At 40.7% G+C, this 20,448-nt stretch overlaps 1 protein-coding gene across 1 annotated transcript; it reads left to right on the top strand.

Annotated features, from left to right (window-relative positions):
- Nucleotides 1-304: 304 nt before the first annotated feature.
- LOC129808789 (collagen alpha-1(I) chain-like) lies at nt 305-19,697 on the top strand. Its single transcript, XM_055858645.1, has 5 exons — nt 305-1,044; nt 9,780-10,003; nt 10,074-11,297; nt 17,356-18,093; nt 18,159-19,697. The coding sequence occupies exons 1-5, from the start codon at nt 387-389 to the stop codon at nt 19,653-19,655; spliced, it is 4,341 nt and encodes a 1,446-aa protein (XP_055714620.1). The 5' UTR covers nt 305-386; the 3' UTR covers nt 19,656-19,697.
- Nucleotides 19,698-20,448: the final 751 nt, after the last annotated feature.

Here is a 20,448-nt window from a genome sequence, read left to right as displayed (position 1 = left end):
GCCTCAGAGTTAGGGTTTTGGTCGTATTTTGTATGGAGCGGCCCCACTGTGCAGTGTAGTTATTTGTGTTGAAATATTTGAGGTTATGTTACATTAAAATCACTTCAAATTGCCTTAGATTTTGGTTAAGGACACCAAAGCCCTTTGTGAACACTTTGAGACCGTTTTTGGACCAGGGATCTGCGCACGGAGTGCGCGTATTTATGCGCGCTGCGCGCAAGCTAGATTTTTACGACGCAGCGCGCAAAGTATATTTTATACGCGCAGAATGCGCGCAGCATTTATCTTTTACTTTTTTTTCATATTAAGGTGAATAATAATAATAATTATTATTATTATTAATTTAATTCTGTTGTTTTTCTTTTACTTTTCATTGGATCAATAGAATGCGCCACGTGTGCAGTGTTGTGGTGGGTGCCCTTTTGCTTTGGGGCCCAGCATCGGGTGAACCGAAACGCAAAAGACTCCGAAGTCCACAGGATCGACCACCACCTGAACTACCCCACTACGACTATGAATATCCCGATGAGTATGATACCTATGATGCTGGTCACCCGGCAACACCATCCCCAGCCCCACAACCCATTGTCACGCCCTTTTCCTGCCACTTCAACAATTCATGGTACAGAGATGGCGACACCTTTGCCGATGGATGTCGCCAGTGTCGCTGTACGGCTGGCAAGATCAATTGCACATCGGATTTGTGTACACCGGCACCGGCACGGGGTCCACAGGGAACATCTGGGGCCCAGGGTGAATCGGGCTTGCCTGGGATTCCGGGTGAAGCAGGTCCAGCTGGTCCAGCACCCGATCTCACACCGTACACTCAGCAGATGGCCGAAGTGTTTGCCAGTGCAGACAAAGGACCAAGTTCCGGTGTACCCTTTCAGTATGTACAGGCTCAAGTGGGACCGGCAGGACAGAGAGGTCCACAGGGACCACAGGGACCGGCTGGACCACAAGGTTTTCAGGGTGGCAGAGGTGAAGCTGGTGAACCAGGACCACCGGGTCCAGTAGGACCGCCTGGACCAAGGGGTCTACCAGGTATGTCCCGTCAAATCATTATTCTACCTGCCGATTTTACTCTGAGGTTTTTTGAATTTTAACGGTATATTCCAGTGTATTCAGAGAAAATCTGTAGATTTTCTGCTGAATTTCTGCTAGAAAATCTGTAGATTTTCTGCTGAATTTCTGCAGAAAATCTACAGATTTTCGGTAGAATTTCTGCCGAGAAAATCGGCATAGTGTCCATTACTTCACAAAAATATTGTTGATTTATGTAGAAACTGTAGGAGTTATAAAGAAAATGGTATGCTCTGCTTAACAAGCATTACCGATTAAACATTTTAAATAAGTAAAAAGATGCGAGCAAAAATACTAATTTTTTAAAAATCGCCCATGGAATGATACAAAAACACGAAATTTAGGTCGATACTCTGCTTAAAGTTTTCACTTCACTTTTCTCTACTTGTAACACGGTGTCGCAGAATTCTTTATTTTATATAAACACCGTGATATTACAAAAAATAACTCTATTGAATTTTGCAAACTTCAGTGAAAAATGATTTCCATCTCTTCTGACACATCTTGTCTGGAAAGTCTGGAATGTAGAAAAAATCTACAGAAAATCGGCAGAATATCTACAGAAATTCGTCAGAGATTCGTCAGAAAATCTGCCGAAATATTCTGACGAATTTTGTCCCAAGCCCAAATAAAATTCGTAAGAATATCTACAGAATTATCTGCAGATATTCTGTAGAGGTGTAGATTTTCTCTACAGAAATCTTAAAGATATCTGGCAGATATTATTTGACGGGGTATCACTGAGAAAAATCCTGGTGTTAAATGTGTACAAATCGGGTATTATACCAGTAGACCAAGTACTTCTAGGACCCCCTCCAGAGAAGTTAGAATGCCAGGATGATTAAGAAAAACCCCCAAGAGCCCCAAAACAAATGAAAAATGTAGCTTGCATGCTCTTGTTGCAGGGCAATTTTCACACTAAAAATGCACAAGAAAAAACAGGAAAAATCAAATCTCTTCATTGGTCACTTCTTTAATAATTTGTAATGAACTTACTGCCGAAATTCACTTACAGTAGAGTCTCGCTATAGTCCATATTTGGTTTCAAATTTGACACTTGGGTCGCACTATAGTCTATGTCATTTTTTAAAATTACCAACGACTTTTGGTATTGAAATTGCAAAATTTTAATGTCATTTTAAAATTGATTAAAGACCATCAAGAAGAAAATTAATCACAAGAATTCATTTATTATCACTTCAATTCTTAAATCTTCAATCGAACAAACTTCATTCTTTACTTTAAATATTTTTTGGGTGAGTATTATTTTGCGTTCAGTCTTTTCTTTTATTTTTAAGAACATGGAAATCCTGGATTCGCATTCTCCTTACTGGTGTGCAAATTTGAGAGGATTTTCAAGAACATGCAATCCTTCTTCTTCATCCCCAATCGCAAGTTTTCATCCCTAATCGCTTCTTCTTGCAGATTTAGAATTTCGTTATCTGCATACATGTCCTCAACCATCTGAATGATCTCTCCGTTGCTTATTTCCATGCTCTTGTCCGTACACCATTGCTGTACATCGTCCTGTGTAAGTGGTTCTGTGACGGGAAGTAAATTCATCAATTCGTACAACTCAGAGATTTCATCAGTCTGGTCATTTTCAATCTGCTGAATCTCTTCCTGATCATCATGTGTGTATGTCTCAGTGAAAATACCCTTCCAACTCCGGGCAATAGTACCAGATTGCACATTATCCCAAGCTTCTGAGAGCCAGAGAATCGCCTGAAGAATATTCGTCTTCTTGATTGACTCCATGAGGTCTTGCTCGTTGTCCAGATTTTGAAGAAGAAATTGCACGAACATACTCTTATATTTTCTTTTCATAGTCTCTAAGATGTTCTGGTCCATGGGCTGGATCGTGGCTGTGCAATTTGGTGGTAAGTACAAAACTTTTATGCCACCAGACACCAGCTCAGAAGCATGCGGGTGGACAGGAGCATTGTCCAAAATTAAAAGCGCTTTTTCAGGAAGACCTTGGCGTCTGAGGTAGTCTCGGACTTGTGGAACAAAGTCTGAAAAAAAAACCAATCTCGAAAGAGTACCTTACTCATCCAGCTGGAAGCCTGATGCCCATATTTAACAGGGAAAGAAGACTTATCTACGTTTTTGAAAGCCCTAGGGTTCTGGGCTTTTCCGATGACAAACAGTGGCAGTTTATGCAAGCCTGTGGCATTCGCGCAGGCTAGAACGCTGACTCTTTCTTTATTCACTTTGAAGCCAGGAGCAGACCTTCTATTTTTCTCAACAAGCGTCTTGTTCGGAAGCCTGCGGTAATTAAGCCCCGTCTCATCTGCATTATAAATTTGGTCCAGGATCAGGTCATCTTCTTCTATTATGTTCTGAAGACTTTCTAGAAATTCTGGAAGCATTTCTTCATTAGAGGACAGAGACTCCCCGGAAACAGTAAGTCGTCTCATTCCGTGCCTTTTCTTCCATTTATCGAGCCATCCAGTACTTGCAGTAAAATTGATCGGTCCGTCTTGAAACTGCTTGTGAAATTCGAGAGCTTTTCCCCGAAGAAGGGCGGCCACTGATTGGCATTCCTACATTGGAAAAAAATTGATAAAACAATTGTTCCGGAAGCACAAAATGGTAACTCGCCTTTTTCTCTCATGCAGTAAAACCACAGAGAGAGGGCTTCACATGTCTTGGAATAGTCACTATGCCGTAGTTTTTTCTTTCCCGAGTTGTTCTTCAAGTTCATTCTCAGTGTCTGATAGTTATTTTTCCATTTGTGTACAGTGGATCTATCCACGTGATATATAGCTGTCACGGAATTCAAAGGTTCCCCACTCTGCAAAAGCTCGACGGCTTCCACTTTCTTTGCGATTGTGGTACTTGTCCTCGCTCTCTTCATTATTGATCACAATTATCACAACTACTCGATAAAGTTTGCCAAAAATATTAAAATAATTAAGACGACATTGAATGTCGCATACTAAAAAACATAACCTAACTTAAAATCCGTGTTTTGAAATCAACGGTCGATAAATTGTGGACTATAGAGCGATGGCTTATAGCGAGACTCTACTGAACTTCCGTGCAAAATTACGTGAAAAACATCAAGAGAAATGTCCCAAATAGCAATTTGGAGTAAGATTACCATTGGATGTATGTATTCTGGATTCCAAAAACGGGTCCTATGACGGTCGTCAGAGAGTCGAATGACGGAAAGTGGGGAATAATATGACGGTAATTACGGAAGTCATTTGGCGTCATAATAACTCTGAGATTACCCGCCTACGACTAAAATATGACGCCGACTTCCAGTGTACTAATAAAAATTCTTCTCCTCACTGGATATATTTGAGGGGAAATTTCACTTGTCAAATGGCAAATAGAACTAATTCACTCAGAAAAATAATCGAGTAAAACTTACTCGAATCGATGTTAAATTAACTCTTTTTCGTTGTGATTTTCGATTAACTATTTTCTAGAGTTAATTTTACTTCTATTTCGATGTAAAATCTAGAAGAGTTGTTTCAACTCTTTTAGATTAAAAATTACTCTTTTTGTCCTAAAATTTACATGAAAATCAGAGTTCAAATTATTCTTTTTTCACTAAAACTTACTCTTTTCGGATAAATCGAAGAAGATTAAATTTTACTCTTTCGTATTAAATTTTCTATTTTTTAATGAAAAATACCCTTTTTTGCTAATTGAAAAACAAGTAATGCACTTTTATATTCAGTTTATTGACAGTAATATGTATGTACATATACTGTACATTTTACATTTTTTTTTAGAGTTTCTATTCTAATAAACACGGACTCGCATGGTATGAGCTTGTCTTATAGCTCAGGGCCTGACAATTAGTCCTATGCTGCGGGGTCTCTCTCTCCTGGCTTCACTAGGCTCTCTCTCCCCTGGGATTGTGAAGCTGTGGCCTATCTATGTGGAGGCTAGCTATGCGTTTCCGGGATCCATCGTCATTGCGGGTGGGTGGTTTGTCGCGGCGTGGGGTCCTGCTAATTACCCGTGACGATGCTGATTTTTTTTTCATGTTTTATTTTGGATTACTCGCTCGCTCTGCCCACTTTTTTCCTTTTTCCTTTCCCTTAATTTAACAGGATTTTTTCAGTTTTTTTAGAAGTGTAAATATTAATAAGGATTTTCTGATATATTGCATTTATTCCTTATTTATTTTTTATTGGAGAATCTTGAAAATGGGAATCTTCACATTGTAATGTGTGACTTAGTGTTCACACTCGGGCGTTTGCCCAAATGGCTCACAGCTCAGTTAGAGCTAGCCATTCACCCTCTCACAATGCTTAAAATCGCGCAAAATTAGGAAGATCAGCATTTTTCTGTTACATTTATTAAGATGTGCTAATGAAAATCAGTTTTGTATAACTTTTAATTTGTAACCATTTGAGACTTCTCTGGCATATACAACCTGAGATGGAGTTTTTCCACCGTTTTACTCCGGAGTAGGTTGGTTACCAACGCTAAGACGGCGGTGGACGCATAATTACAAATCTTACACAAAGTTATATTTGTATTGCGCTTTTAAGTCATTGATGATGAAATAAATATCTATCTAATAATATCTTTACAATGTAATTAAGAATATTTAAATCTTGAATTGAACAATTCAGTCTTTACCTGACGTCACTGTTTCGTCGTTTATCCCAGTGACAACTCTCTCCTCCAGATGTTTCGTTGTGAACCTTGTATGTCTGCAGGTTCTTCATAGAGTTCTTGCACTTGTAGTCCTCGTTGGATTTGCAACTTGCAAATTATTAAATTGGATAACTTGCAACACTTACTTCATATTCTGATGGAAAGAATTGTTTTATATCCCTCGCGTATTTCTTAAGACTTCTCGGGAACAGTTTTTGGAGAAAACTTTAGATTTTTTCCGATGATCACGCCTGGCAAGTCATTTATTTCTCTGGGATGTAAACCTACCACTGTTCGATTTTCTGAGATTGTTATTTCTCTTAACGTTGTGGGATACAGCTGCTTATTGTAAAACCAAGTTGCTGGGATTTGTCCTTTCAACATTCTGTGTCTCCAGAACCTAAAATGAAAAGAGGTTATGTGTTCCAAATCATTTTTTATAAGTATTCAAATAGATTAATTTACTTGATTTCGTCTTCTCCACTCTTTCAAGTTATATCTGAAGAGAAGAAAGTCACCAAGAAAAGCTTTTTCGGAAAAAAATCTTGTGGAGAATATTCTCATGCATTAGAATGGGATGCTCAGCTAAGATTACGCCGCATTCGCGCAACCTAATACAACCTTTCGGAGAAAGATTCCAATCCATGAAGAAGTTTTCCTCCTATACCTTAATCATCTGTCGAGAATCAGATATCTTGGTCATCTGTTGAAAGTCACTGATTTTTGTACACTTTCACAATGTATTTATCACGGAAAAATCGCGAAAATCACACTAGATCAATCACACGACGCACTAAAATGTCAAAATGACGAGCCATTTTTTCCGCATAATCCGTGTTCTCTTTCTCCCACCATATATTTAAAAAGAGATAGAAAGATTTTTTCAGTTCAGTGGACTACGCATTGACTTGCACGCCGCTCTGTGGATTATTTAGAAACTACAGTCAAGTACAGAAGAGTAGTATTAACTCTTATTTCCTAAAAATTACGACGAAAAAGAGTAACAATTACATCGATATTCATCGAGTTAATTCAACTCTGCCATAGAGTTGTTTTAACTTTTTAGGTTTTTTCTTAGTGTTCAGAGCTGTGAATTCGCAAAGTAATTGATATTTTCGCGTGTTTTCTCAACAATATAATAGTGTAGCATTGGGAGGAAAAGCTCCTTAAGTAGAGATGTGTGTTATGATTCGAAAAAGTACAGTGCCGACAGAAGTAAAGTGAAAATTAGGCAATTTTTTGCATGATAAACACACAAACATTTTTTTTGCAAAATGAAATTTTTTGACTTAGGAGTTTGCTCCAGTCTCTGGAGTGTACTGTGATTAAAATTTTGTGTCGAAAAGACCTATTTAGTGAAAATTTTAAAAAGATTTTTTTTGTGTTGTTGCCATCCAATGGAAAAATTTTCGACATGTCGGATGGCTCACTCAGCAATAGTCGAACGGCAAAAATCTTCGCAAATGCGAGTAGTGAATTAGGGAAAAATTAGAGAAATTTACATAGAACGTAGTAGAAAACGGTGGAAAATGTGAAGAATTGTTGAGAAAATATCGTCTACAGTGGTAATGCAATACAAAGTTGTGAAGTACACTAAACGTTTTCATTCAAAGTGTGTATGTCAATTTCGTACGTATGCGTTAGAGAAGGACGCCAAATGCATTGTTTTTGGCGCGTCATATTTTGTACGGAAAAAAGACCGTCGTTTGGAGTCGCTTTTGTTACCGCATGGCAGAGTAAACTTTAGAACCGTAAAATAACGATAATATTACTAATTCAATCTTGAGTAATGCTGTGACCAAAATTCGACGCGAATACGACTAATTTTTAAGATTCCAATTAGGAGTAATTTTTTTTGACCATTTATTAACCAGTCATTTTTGAGTCAGAGTAATTTTTTGCGGATTGGGGTCCTAAAGGGCACTGTCCGCCATCTTCTATTTGACAATTGAACCATCTTGGTGCATTTCTTCGAGCAAAGCAAGCAATTTTTCAAGACATTTTCCCGAGGATTTTTCACGGACAATATAAAAAATAAATAGTCACAAATGCTTCCAAAACTCACCAATTTTCTTTTCCAATATAAAAAATTACCGATATTCTGCATACTTTTCATAATTTTCCACGAATTATGAAATGTTGCAAAAGTCGCTGGGCGACCCATATTTACCCTATTTTTACTATCAAATCACGCCTTTTAACGAATTCTATGTCACTAAACTGATTCTAAAAACTATTTTCTTTATGTTAACACTAATTTTTATTAAAATTGCATTAATTAAACTTCACAAATTGGCTTTAAAAAGCAATCTCGGCGACGGTTTTTTTCAAATCCTGGCGACGACCACTACAAAAGCAGAAAAACGACTTTTTCCTTCTATGTTGGTTCCTCTGGATGTACACGTTTTGACACTCATATGTGTGCTAAAAATCGTTTCGTGGACGTCCGTCCCGTCCGTCCGTCGTATAACAACTTCTAGAGAGAGTAGTTTTCGGCAAATGTTAAAAGTCGATGGGCGACTAGAAGTAGGTGCACACAGAAAAATTTTGATTCTAAATTTAAGAATATATAAGATCCTGGGAAATTAAATTACACGTGAATCCCTGAGACGTTTAAGTTTAAAAGCCCTGAGCGATAGAAATGGGCTAGAATCCCTAGCTTTTTCAAGTTAAGAGATCGGGAACTTAAGTTCAGCATTAGCTGGAAAATGAAAAATGTCTATAGATTTGCAACTAAAGCTAAGTGATCAAGGATTTACAATTAGGACATTGGCATTCATTGGATGGGATTTGAAATTAAAATTCTGGATGCTTCCGTTTAAGAATTTGCCATTTTTCTGTGTATGATGTCAGATCCACCCCCATCGCCTCCTTCCGCCATTTTGAGATACCACCAAATTTTGATTTTTCGATAACTGAACCCCTATGGCATCGATCGATCTCAAATTTTAATATATTATAGCTGGACCTAAGGGCTTTCGATCGATACCAAACTTAATCCCCTCCGACCCCTTTGACCCGTGCTAGAGGGGGTCAAAAATTCAATTTTCAAATGATCATATCTCCGCTACTACAACCTTTGCGACAACCCAATTTCATCCGATTTTATCGAAGGTTCGATTAATCGAAAAATTGATTTTCGAATATTTCGAAAACTAGACGATGCTTTTTCATTAAACTTTAATATGTTGTATCTGGGATTAAGGCCTTTCCAACGGTGGGTCGCACTCCTCCCTCGATGTTCCCTGACCCGAGCTATAGCCCAAAATGTTTTGCCCGGACTGCATTTTCGGTCTTTATGAAGGGATTTCGATGAAATTTTTAGCCTATATTGTATCTGAGAGCACGAGCTTTCTAATAATGGGTCCCATCCGTCTCTACCCCAACTCACTGTACCCCGTCCCTTACTAATCCCATATGGACCGGACTCTATCACTTATGTTTATTAACCGATTTCAATGAACTTTTTTTTTTCTACCGTTGGCCTTTTCCACTCGGACTATTTAAAATAGAAAATGACCAGTGATAAGTCCAGATAAGCTTATGGTAGCTGAGATTCTTTACAGGTGACCTCGAAATGCGTGTAACTCGGAATGCGTGAAAATTCGATTGTGAGTTGAATTTTTGGGGTAGAGAATCGCGTCGAGTAAACTGTTCTCGGTCGAAATGGATAAAATTGGCACCTGTAAAGAATCTCAGCTACCATAAGCTTATCTGGGCTTATCACTGGTTTTCTCCTGTTTTTTGGTGTAAATCTAAGCCCCAATTGCCATGGTGCATACAGACAAGGGCCTATCGACATCTTATTTTTCCATACGTTTTTGCATAGAGGCACTGAAGCCAGTTGGTAAGTTTTTTTCCTAAAGAGAATTGACTTATCAGTCTGATATATTTCGAAATTGTGTATTAAAAGCTACATAAAAATAAATATTTCATATTTTTCGCCGAAATAATACATGAACTACGAGGAAATTTTTACACGGAAAAGTGAAAGGTTGCTTCAAGTTTTTTGTTAAGCTCAATGGACCCCTGATACAGAAAACAACAAACCTTTCTCACTCAAAATTCAGGAATCCCCGGCAAAGATGGCGCAAGCGGTGATGATGGTGAAGCTGGAGCTCCAGGTGCACCTGGACCACCTGGACCAAGGGGCCTACCAGGAATGCCAGGACTTCCAGGTGTCAAAGGTCACAGAGGTTACAGCGGTGCTGAGGGGGCCAAGGGTGATATTGGTGTGCCAGGTGAAAAGGGGGACACAGGTGGCATTGGACCTCTTGGACCAGCTGGACCAATTGTAAGATCAAGTAAGTCCCATTCAATTGTCAAAAGTATTCACAAATGCTTCCTCTGGCTTCAACACACAGGGACCCATGGGACCACGTGGTGAACGTGGCAGAGAAGGTCCACCCGGACCACCTGGTATACGTGGTATTGATGGTGTTGCCGGTCCAGCTGGACAACCAGGGTCAATTGGCAAATCTGGTCCGCCTGGTTTCCCTGGGGCACCGGGTGTCAAGGGGGATCAGGGCGCAGTGGGTCCAAAGGGTTCTCAGGGTCTCCAGGGACCCCGTGGTGAAGCTGGAAGGCCGGGACATACTGGTGAACCCGGTCAACCGGGACTACCAGGTCGCGATGGATTGGCAGGTGAGAAAGGTGGTACAGGGTCAGCTGGCGTAGCTGGACCACCAGGTTTTCCTGGTGCCCGTGGTCAGCCAGGTGTTGCCGGACAACCGGGTGAAGTGGGTCCAAGGGGTGCACCCGGATTACCCGGTGATCGTGGCCACAAAGGTGATTCCGGACAGAAAGGTGATACCGGTGCACCAGGACCAAGAGGCACCCCAGGGGCACCAGGTAGTGATGGTCCACGCGGTAAGAGGGGCATGAGAGGTGCTACGGGTCCACAGGGACCACAAGGTGATCGAGGTAGTCCGGGTATGGCCGGTGTTCCGGGTCCCGATGGTGCAATTGGTCCAAAAGGCCAGACTGGCGATCGTGGTGTTCAGGGAATAGCTGGACCAAAGGGAACAACTGGTGATACTGGACCACCAGGACCACAGGGACTTCATGGTGCTCGAGGGCTACCAGGTCGAATTGGTGTTGCTGGCAAACCAGGTATTCCCGGTGAACGTGGATTGCCAGGAGCTGATGGAAAACCAGGTGAACAGGGACCACAGGGTATTCAGGGTCTACCTGGACCAATTGGTATGCCCGGTGATAAGGGTTTTACCGGTGAACCGGGCAAAGATGGTGAGGCCGGTGCTGTTGGTCCACCTGGTCCAAGGGGTGATGCTGGAAAAGAAGGATTGCCTGGACCACCTGGACCACCAGGACCACAAGGACATGATGGTGAACGTGGTGGTGCTGGACCAGCTGGACCAAGAGGTTTTCAGGGTTTACCTGGTCAACCGGGTAGTGCAGGTAGTCCAGGTAAGGATGGTCAACAGGGTGCAGCAGGACATCCTGGACCACCTGGACTGGCAGGAATGCGTGGTGAAAGGGGTTTTCCAGGCGAAAGGGGACCACTAGGCTTACCCGGAGCACCCGGAAACCGTGGAGAGACTGGTCAAGCTGGGCAGGATGGACTACCAGTAAGGATTTCTTTTTTTTTTGTTTTTTTGTTTTTGGATTTCAGGAATTATAGTACAGTAGACTCTCTCTCTCTCAATCGGGAATATGGGGCAAAATGTCATCCGGTTTAGCGATAGAATTGGACGTCAAAGCCTCTGTAAATTCCACAAAAAACGCTCAATTATAAAGAATCACGATAAAATAGGAAGGACTACAGCGAATTTGAGCAAATTTGCTTCTTAATTAAACGTGAAAATTGTCAACAAAATTTTTTTCCCGATTGAAAAAGAACCGATTGAGCGAGAGTCTACTGTAATAGTAGAGCCCTGATTTTTCTCGGTTCGGACGGATCACGGATATAACCTTTCAAATTTTCGGGTATTACTTAAATATTTATCTGACCCGACTTCTAGGATTTTTGAAATACATTTTTTTTTTTAAATTAAGCTTTAGCGATGTTTTAAAGAAACCTAGAAAAACGATATGATAATCAAAAAACAATTTATATGATCGAGGGAGTATATGAATTTAACTGTTTCGTCTCCTTTGGGACACTGAGTACCCATGGAAAAAAAGAATTTTTTTGGACTATTTAGAATCGATAAAAATCCGATTCTTCTGGATAATTACAAACTATAAAGATGTCCAGATCTAGGATATTTTTTGCAGGATCCCAATTAACTCCTGATCTAAGATATTTTTTGTCAAAAATCGTGAATTTTCGATTTTCTGCTTCCTTGCAGATATTCTGACTTTTTTGATATTTCTAGACCAGAAAAAGAAAAAAACCTCTCGGGGTCAATAAGTATGATAACTAACAATTACAGATTGCATCAATTCGAAACAGTATTTTTAACTTAAATTTAAAAAAAAAAACTTGTTCAAACTTTTTGGGTACTCTCGTCCCCAAAAATCTAGAGGTCAAATGTAAGGTTATCACTGTGTATTGTGTAGTCACATGATACAACTTCTAAAATTGTTAAATTTAATGAAACTTTCACTGGTATATTGTTCTATCACAACAAAAACATCTAATAATGGCCGTGAAGGTGACAGCTGAGTGCAATTTTCCACGAAAACATGTGTCGATCCGAGGAACTGATGAAAGAAAACGTACTTGTTCGCAAAAAAATAATTTATTTTCAATATACCTTGCCGAAACAATTAAAAATGTGTATTGATAGTGAAATTAGAATCACTGAATATTCATTTTTTAATTAACACAGGTTTGTAAATTATTTTAATCAAACATAATTTCTCGTATTCTGTTAGATAACATTATTGTGTGAAATATTAAGAAAGTGATAAATGACGGATTTTTTTTGCTATGATTCTGATACAGTGATTCAATAAATTAGGTAAATAATAGCAGTTTTGTTTGAAACTCGACAAGAAAATTGGTTCTGTTGATTAAATATGAACTAACGTGATGCATCTTGCTGAAGAAAATTACTAAAATACATTGAATAATTTTCAAAAGTACATTTTATTTTGGGGTTCCGATACGCGGGACAACCTTCCGATCCGAGGAACACTGACGATCGATGGTACATTTCCCTTATTGTTATTGTATTTTAATGAAACTGAAAATAAAATCTAAAGGAGAATGGTCAAAAGTATAATGGGCGCTGGTCCCGGAATCGCCACAAACGAGAGTAGGCGCATTTTATAGATAGATAGATAGATAGATATTTATTGTCATCAATGCTTTTGGGGATTGCGATACATTGCAAATGTCTTTCTGCGGCCACCGCCGTCTGAGTGTTGGTTACCAACCTACTCCGGAGTGAAAACGGTGGAAAACTCCTTCTCAGGTTGTATATGCCAAACATCCTTAGGATGGATATTCTTTAAGTTTGAATTTACAAAACAGCAAGAAATTAAAAAAAAAAAAGACAGTACAAATGCTGCTCTGAATAAACGCAAATCCAACAAAAAACATTGAGAAAAAAATGGCTAGCTCCTAGGAGCTGTCAGCCATTTGGGCAAAATGCCCATTAATGAACAGAATATTGTCGCATTAGTTTGTAGAGGACAATATTTTATGTATTGTAGAGATAAAAATGACACATACATTAAAAAGACAGAAAATCAAACAGAATTAATGTTCTCAATCGAGTGTGTCGTGTCACCGCAAAGCAGCCACAAGATGGCAGATACTTAGAGAAACACGCCGCGCCAACACCGTCCACGCCGAAAAAGGGCGAGTCCGGGATACAATCTTGCTTTGTCCGGTTGTCGCAGGCCCGAGCCGAAATTTACATCCAAAGGGAAGAGAGAGACCGGTGAAGCCGGGAGAGAGAGATCCCATCCCAGCACGGGACCACGGACCGGGACATTGAGCACCATTGCATGCTCAGCGTACCGCACCCACAAGGACCACCCCCCTCCGAACCAGGGCACTTAAAAGTGCAGGCACGGCGCGAATCTCCTTTCTCAATTCCATTTCTACAGCTGAAAAGCTGCAACCCCTAGACAACAACCCGAAAAAAAATAGTAAAAACTAGTCAAAAAAAAACGAAATAATAGCCGTACTCACTATGGCGTTGTTATCTCGTAATCTCCGTAATCTGTTATCTTGTTATAATTTTTCATTTATAAAATACATTACGAGAACATAACGAGATAACGATATTACAATAGCCGTACTCACTATGGCGCTGTTATCTCGTAATATCGTTATTTCGTTATCTCGTTATGTTCTCGTAATGTATTTTATAAATGAAAAATTATAACAAGATAACAGATTACGGAGATTACGAGATAACAACGCCATAGTGAGTACGGCTAATATCAAAGTGAATGGTTGAAATGCGCAAGATTTGATAATTTAGTTTAATTTAATTTAATCTAACTCAATGTAATGCCTCAACATTTTCCCAGGCCTTCATCATACATTACATAGCTTTACTCAAATTTGTGCCTTTGGCATCTGAGTTACTCTCTTTAGAGGTTTCACTATAATTTCCTTCAACCTGACATTCGTTTGACCTCCCGCACAGCGAAGTCCGCCAAATGAGTCAATTGTTGTAAAGAAGGCGAGACATAGGGAAACAAACAAAATTAGAAGGAACAAAGAAAAAAAAAGAGAGAAAACAAGGAAAGAACCACATGCAATCCGAACAAAAAAAAATAAAATACCCTCAGGTCCAGACAACCGACTAAGGGGTCAAGTACTGGCAGATAGGTGCTTACACTACACTATGAATATAAGGCCAAAATCCTATCATTATCCAAAGTAAATAAGTATGATCTCAATTCTTCATATGAAAATGAATTATTTCTAAAAACTGTAGTTAAAGTATTAGCCAATCTCGGGGCGCAGTAATCAAAGCAATGTTTATAAAACTCCTTTCTGGGTCTTGGGACAGAAAAAAATTCTGTGAAACGGACATCATGCTGAGGGCGCTGATTACGTATTCTTACTATTCTCTCACCACACATATTATAAAACAGTCTCATAGACCTGTAAACGTAGAGAGCCCTGAGAGTCATTATCCGCCAACCGTAGAAGAGGGGCGCAGCACTTTCAAATCTCCCGCGAAATGACATTATGCGGAGGATCACCCTCTGTGCCGCATTAACTCTATGTAAGTGTGAGGAATAAGTAGCTCCCCAGAAAGGGAGACCATATTGTAAGCGCGATTGAACCATAGCGAAATAAAATGATGCCATGACACTTCTCGGAGAAACCTCCCTCAACCTGTAGCAGTACCTCATTGATAATTTGAGATGAGAGCGCAACATTTCAATGTGAGCCCGCCAACTAAGCGCCTGATCCAAGTTAAGGCCCAAATATCTAAAAAACAGAGGCTCTTTCAAGAACTAAACAAGTTTCACCGCACTCTCCACTACGCGAGCCACAGTCACGGGAGTGAAGCACCGGAGCAGGAGCGTCAGGCGTACCTCTCAGAGAAAAAACCATGAATCTCGACTTCTGACTCATCAACATAGAATGATGATCAAACCACCACTTAAGAATGATCAAATCACGATTCATATCTCCAATAACATTTTCCATGTTGGATCCTGAGTACGTTATGGCTAAATCATCTGCGTAGGCAGTGGGGATACCACGCAGACCCACAGTGTGTATATCATTTATGTAGATTATAAATAAGATAGGTCCAAGTATGGACCCTTGCTAGGTACTGATATAAGATTGAAAAACTGCCGGGACCCAAGACGATAAACGCTGGGAGTCCTTCTAAAATGGCCTTTATCCACTGGTAAAAATAAAAGGGTCAAATTGACCCTTTTCCAAAGGATGGATCATATTTGACTCTTTGAAAGGGTCACCAGGAACCCTTCGAAACGAATAAAAAAAAACAATGAAAAAGTGATCTTTGGTGTTCGCTCAGATGAGAGAAATATGATATCAGTAATAAGTTTACAATAAAACATGATTATTCGTGATAAATGTGCATACTAAATTTCAAGTGATACAAAAGTGAACCTTTCAAAGGGTCAAATACGATCCATCCTTTTGAAAAGGGTTAATTTGACTCTTTTATCTTTACCAGTGTCCTTCCGAAAAATCGCTGTTTTGACAACGAATTACGCAAGAACTGCCAAAGCGATCTTGATGAAATTCGGTATAGGGTCAGTGTATGACTTAAAGTTTTTATCCATGCATACCACCCCCTCCCTCCACCCTCCGTTCTGATAGCCCCCATACAAAATGGGGGCACTTTACCTTATAACTCCTTTCTAAAAGGAGGTAGAAAGCTGAAATTCGACAAGGGAACAAAGCTTAGGTTATTGATTGTGATATCACGGTGTTTATATAAAATAAAGAATTCTGCGACACCGTGTTACAAGTAGAGAAAAGTGAAGTGAAAACTTTAAGCAGAGTATCGACATAAATTTCGTGTTTTTGTATCATTCCATGGGCGATTTTTAAAAAATTAGTATTTTTGCTCGCATCTTTTTACTTATTTAAAATGTTTAATCGGTAATGCTTGTTAAGCAGAACATACCATTTTCTTTATAACTCCTACAGTTTCTACATAAATCAACAATATTTTTGTGAAGTAATGGACACTATGCCGATTTTCTCGGCAGAAATTCTACCGAAAATCTGTAGATTTTCTAGCAGAAATTCAGCCGAAAATCTACAGATTTTCTAGCAGAAATTCAGCAGAAAATCTACAGATTTTCTCTGAATACACTGGAATATACCGTTAAAATTCAAAAAAAACCTCAGAGTAAAATCGGCAGGTAGAATAATGATTTGACGGGAACTTTTGGCGGAAAACTCAACTTACTTTGCTTTTCAACTACGAAAATTCAACTTACTTACTGTACAACTTTGCTTGCTACGACAATCTTTGCAAATTTACTACAATTATCGATGCTCTCCTATTATACGCGATAATCGTAGTAATTATTTTTTTACTGTGAATGGTTGCAATTACCAAAAGAGTAATAGATATTGCATCCAATATAACGCACTTTTTTTTTTCAAATAGTCATCAAAACCAGAAAAATGGATAAGCCTATATTAACCATTTTTTACAGTTCACATAACCATATCTAGGATTGTAGTATATTATTTTTTCTAAGAATGCTGTATGATAAAAATACGAAATTTATGTTCAAAAAGTTGTCACACTACGAAATTTGACATTAAATTATTAATAGTTCTAGAATTACTTATATTGATCACTTTAAATCAATTGTATCTTACGATGATTTTAATTCTTTTTCGGGTTTATATCGTTTGAGACGGGTAAATTTATATACAGTAGACTCTCACTCAATCGGTTCTTTTTCAATCGGGCGAAAAATTTTGTTGACAATTTTCACGTTTAATTAAGAAGCAAATTCGCTCAAATTCGCTGTAGTTCTTCCTATTTTATCGTGATCCTTTATAATTGAGCGCTTTTTGTGGAATTTATAAAGGCTTTGACGCCCAAATCTATCGTTAAACCGGATAACATTTTGCCCCATATTCACGATTGAGAGAGAGTCTACTGTATTTCTTGCGGTTCGGTTCGGGTACGGGTCAAATCAGATTGAAAAAGACCCTAAAAACCCAACCTTTGCAGGGCTCTAAGTAATTGTGATTAATTGCAGGGACCACCTGGAGCACCAGGTGTCAAGGGACATCAAGGTGCACCTGGAATTGTTGGTCTACCGGGCCTTAGGGGTTTACCTGGAATGACTGGGGAAAAGGGTGAGAGAGGTGCTGCTGGACTTCATGGTGCTGAAGGTGCTCAAGGACGTCCTGGTGAACCTGGACCACAGGGACCTGTTGGTCCTGCTGGTCCACCAGGTGAACCTGCAGAACGCGGTGAACCTGGCAATGCTGGACCACCAGGTGAGAGAGGTGCTCCGGGTAATCCTGGAGAACGTGGACCAACTGGTCCTGTTGGTGCACCTGGGTTTCCTGGTCCTATGGGACCAGCCGGAATGGTCGGTCTTAAAGGGGACAGAGGTGATGCTGGACCAAAGGGTGAACAGGGTGCTACAGGTGGCATTGGGGCACCGGGTGAACCAGGTCTTCAGGGTCCAATGGGTTTGATGGGTGTTAAGGGTGCAAGAGGTGAACAGGGTGCTAGAGGAGAGGTTGGATTGGCTGGTCTACCGGGGCGTCCTGGTGAACCAGGACAGCCGGGTCAACCGGGCAATCAGGGTGTTCCTGGACCAGCTGGAATTCCTGGTAGTAAAGGTAGTACTGGAGATTCTGGTCGACCTGGGAATGTTGGTAATACAGGACCACCAGGACCACCTGGACCTGATGGAATCAAAGGTGAAACGGGATCTATTGGTCCGGCTGGACCGGTAGGGCATCCTGGTCCGCCAGGTGTACAGGTAATTGGAAGGTTAGATGGGGATTTTTGTACAAGGATATTGAGAAAGTGTTTTGGGTATTGCAGGGTGATCGAGGAATGCCAGGATTACCGGGTGGCGTTGGTCCATTGGGACCGAGAGGACCAAGAGGAGCACCAGGAGAACCCGGACAGCCAGGAAAGGTGGGTCTAGCTGGACCAGTTGGTCAGGCAGGAATGCGCGGTGCTCAGGGACCACCAGGACCTGCTGGAGAAATGGGTCCTGAGGGACGGCCAGGTAAGCCAGGACCACCTGGTCTGGCTGGAAGGACCGGTGATAAGGGACCACAGGGTGCACCTGGTCAACAAGGTGCTATGGGACCACCAGGAATGCCTGGGGCACCTGGAGTGGCTGGTCAGAAGGGTCATACCGGTGATCGTGGACCACTGGGTCCCATTGGACCCCAAGGACCCGAAGGACCACCAGGACAGCGCGGTAAAGCCGGTCCACCTGGAGCTGAGGGTGCAAAGGGTGATCAGGGTGAAAGTGGCAGACCTGGACCAAAGGGTCATCGTGGATTTAGTGGACTAGCCGGTGCTCCAGGTCCTCGAGGTCCATCAGGCGACAAAGGACCACAGGGAAATGATGGAATGCCCGGGAAGCCAGGTGATCAGGGCAATCGTGGACCACCGGGTCGTGATGGACAGCCAGGTGCACCTGGTGGTCTTGGGGCACCAGGTGCCAGAGGTCCACCTGGTTCAGATGGACGTCCCGGTAGCCCAGGCGCACCCGGACCACCAGGACCACCTGGACCGGCTGCAGAACCACTTGGCTATGATACAGCTGCCCTAGCAGCACTCCTACAGAGTGGCAGCACAAAAGGACCACCAGATACTCAAGCTGACGAACCAATGAGACTCTTTGCCACACCATCTGATCGAGATGCCTTCATGCTAAAAGCCTATCACCATCTAAAAGCCACAATTGACAAACTAAAAGCACCAAATGGCGATAGAGATGCTCCAGCACGAACATGCCGGGACCTAGCCGTAGCCCATCCCAAATTACCATCCGGACGGTACTGGATAGATCCAAATGCCGGAGATACCAAAGACGCCATTGAAGTCTACTGTGACATGATACACCGAGCAACATGTATCACTGCATCACCATCTGATTTCCCAGAAATCGTTCCAGATGGTAGTCTCTGGTTATCAGAATTAGGAATACTACCATCGTACAAATCCGATTCCCAACAAATGGCATTCCTCCAACTGCTATCATCGAGAGCAGAACAAAATCTAACAATTCACTGTATCGGCCATATTGTAGCATTTGACAGTGAACGTGATAGTTTTCGTCGTGCCGTGGCACTTTTGGCATGGAATGATGCCGAAATAACTGCCAGAGGTAATCCAAGGTTACGCTACAGTATCCTAAATGATGGTTGTCAGCATAGAGATCGGGGAAAATGGAGTAGTACAACTCTGAGTTATGTCACGACTAAAACATCGAGACTACCAATTGTTGACATTAGTCCAAGAGACGATGATCTATCAAATGGACGATTGCGCCTAAATGTAGGCAATGTATGCTTCTCCTAGGTGCCATATTGTTCTTTTTTCAAAACAAAAAACTTTTTAGCAGAATGTATTTTTTTTTTTTTTTAAATAAATAACTCGTCGCTTGGATCATGAAAAAAAAAAACTGCTAATTATGCATTTTGGGTTACTTCTTCTTCTTCCATTTAACTGACTCGGGTCCAACATCTTCAATGGATCCACAACTTGTATCGATCATGTGTAATGTGAGACATGAGTACTGCCTTGCACTCCATATATGATACACAGCACATTAGCATCAGTGCCCATTCTATGATTTCCATTCGTGGGAGCAAGGAACCTTCACGCGTATTTAGGGCTTCTTTGGAGATACAGTAGACTCTCGCTCAATCGGTTCTTTATCAATCGGGCAAAAAATTTTGTTGACAATTTTCACGTTTAATTATGAAGGTAATTCGCTCAAATTCGCTGTAGTTCTTCCTATTTTATCGTGATTCTTTAGAATTGAACGCTTTTTGTGGAATTTACAGAGGCTTTGACGTCCAATTCTATCGCTAAACCGGATGACATTTCGCCCCATATTCCCAATTAAGAGAGAGTCTACTGTATTGCAGGTTGCATTTTGACAAGTGACATTCACTCTGAAAAAAGTCTGATCAAATAATTTCGTCAGATATCTTTTAGATTTTTGCAGAGAATATCTACACTTCTGCCGAAAATCTGCCGATAAATTCTTAGATATTCCTGCGAATTTTATTTAGGCTTGGGACAAAATTCATCAGAAAGTTTCTGCAGATTCTCTGACGAATCCCGGTGCATACTCTGACGAATTCTT

The sequence above is a fragment of the Phlebotomus papatasi genome, chromosome 5 (assembly GCF_024763615.1).
Source record: "Phlebotomus papatasi isolate M1 chromosome 5, Ppap_2.1, whole genome shotgun sequence".
NCBI lineage: Eukaryota > Metazoa > Arthropoda > Insecta > Diptera > Psychodidae > Phlebotomus > Phlebotomus papatasi.
Note: the sequence above shows the minus strand (reverse complement) of the source record. Positions and strands in the feature narration are given on the sequence as shown.

What these genes read in the sequence shown, in the direction of transcription:
- LOC129808789 (XM_055858645.1), top strand. Translation starts at nt 387, where the DNA reads ATGCGCCACGTGTGCAGTGTTGTGGTGGGTGCCCTTTTGCTTTGGGGC. An exon ending in TTGGACCAGCTGGACCAATT is followed by an intron (nt 10,004 to 10,073) that starts GTAAGATCAAGT and finishes TTCAACACACAG; the next exon opens with GGACCCATGGGACCACGTGG. An exon ending in CTGGGCAGGATGGACTACCA is followed by an intron (nt 11,298 to 17,355) that starts GTAAGGATTTCT and finishes GATTAATTGCAG; the next exon opens with GGACCACCTGGAGCACCAGG.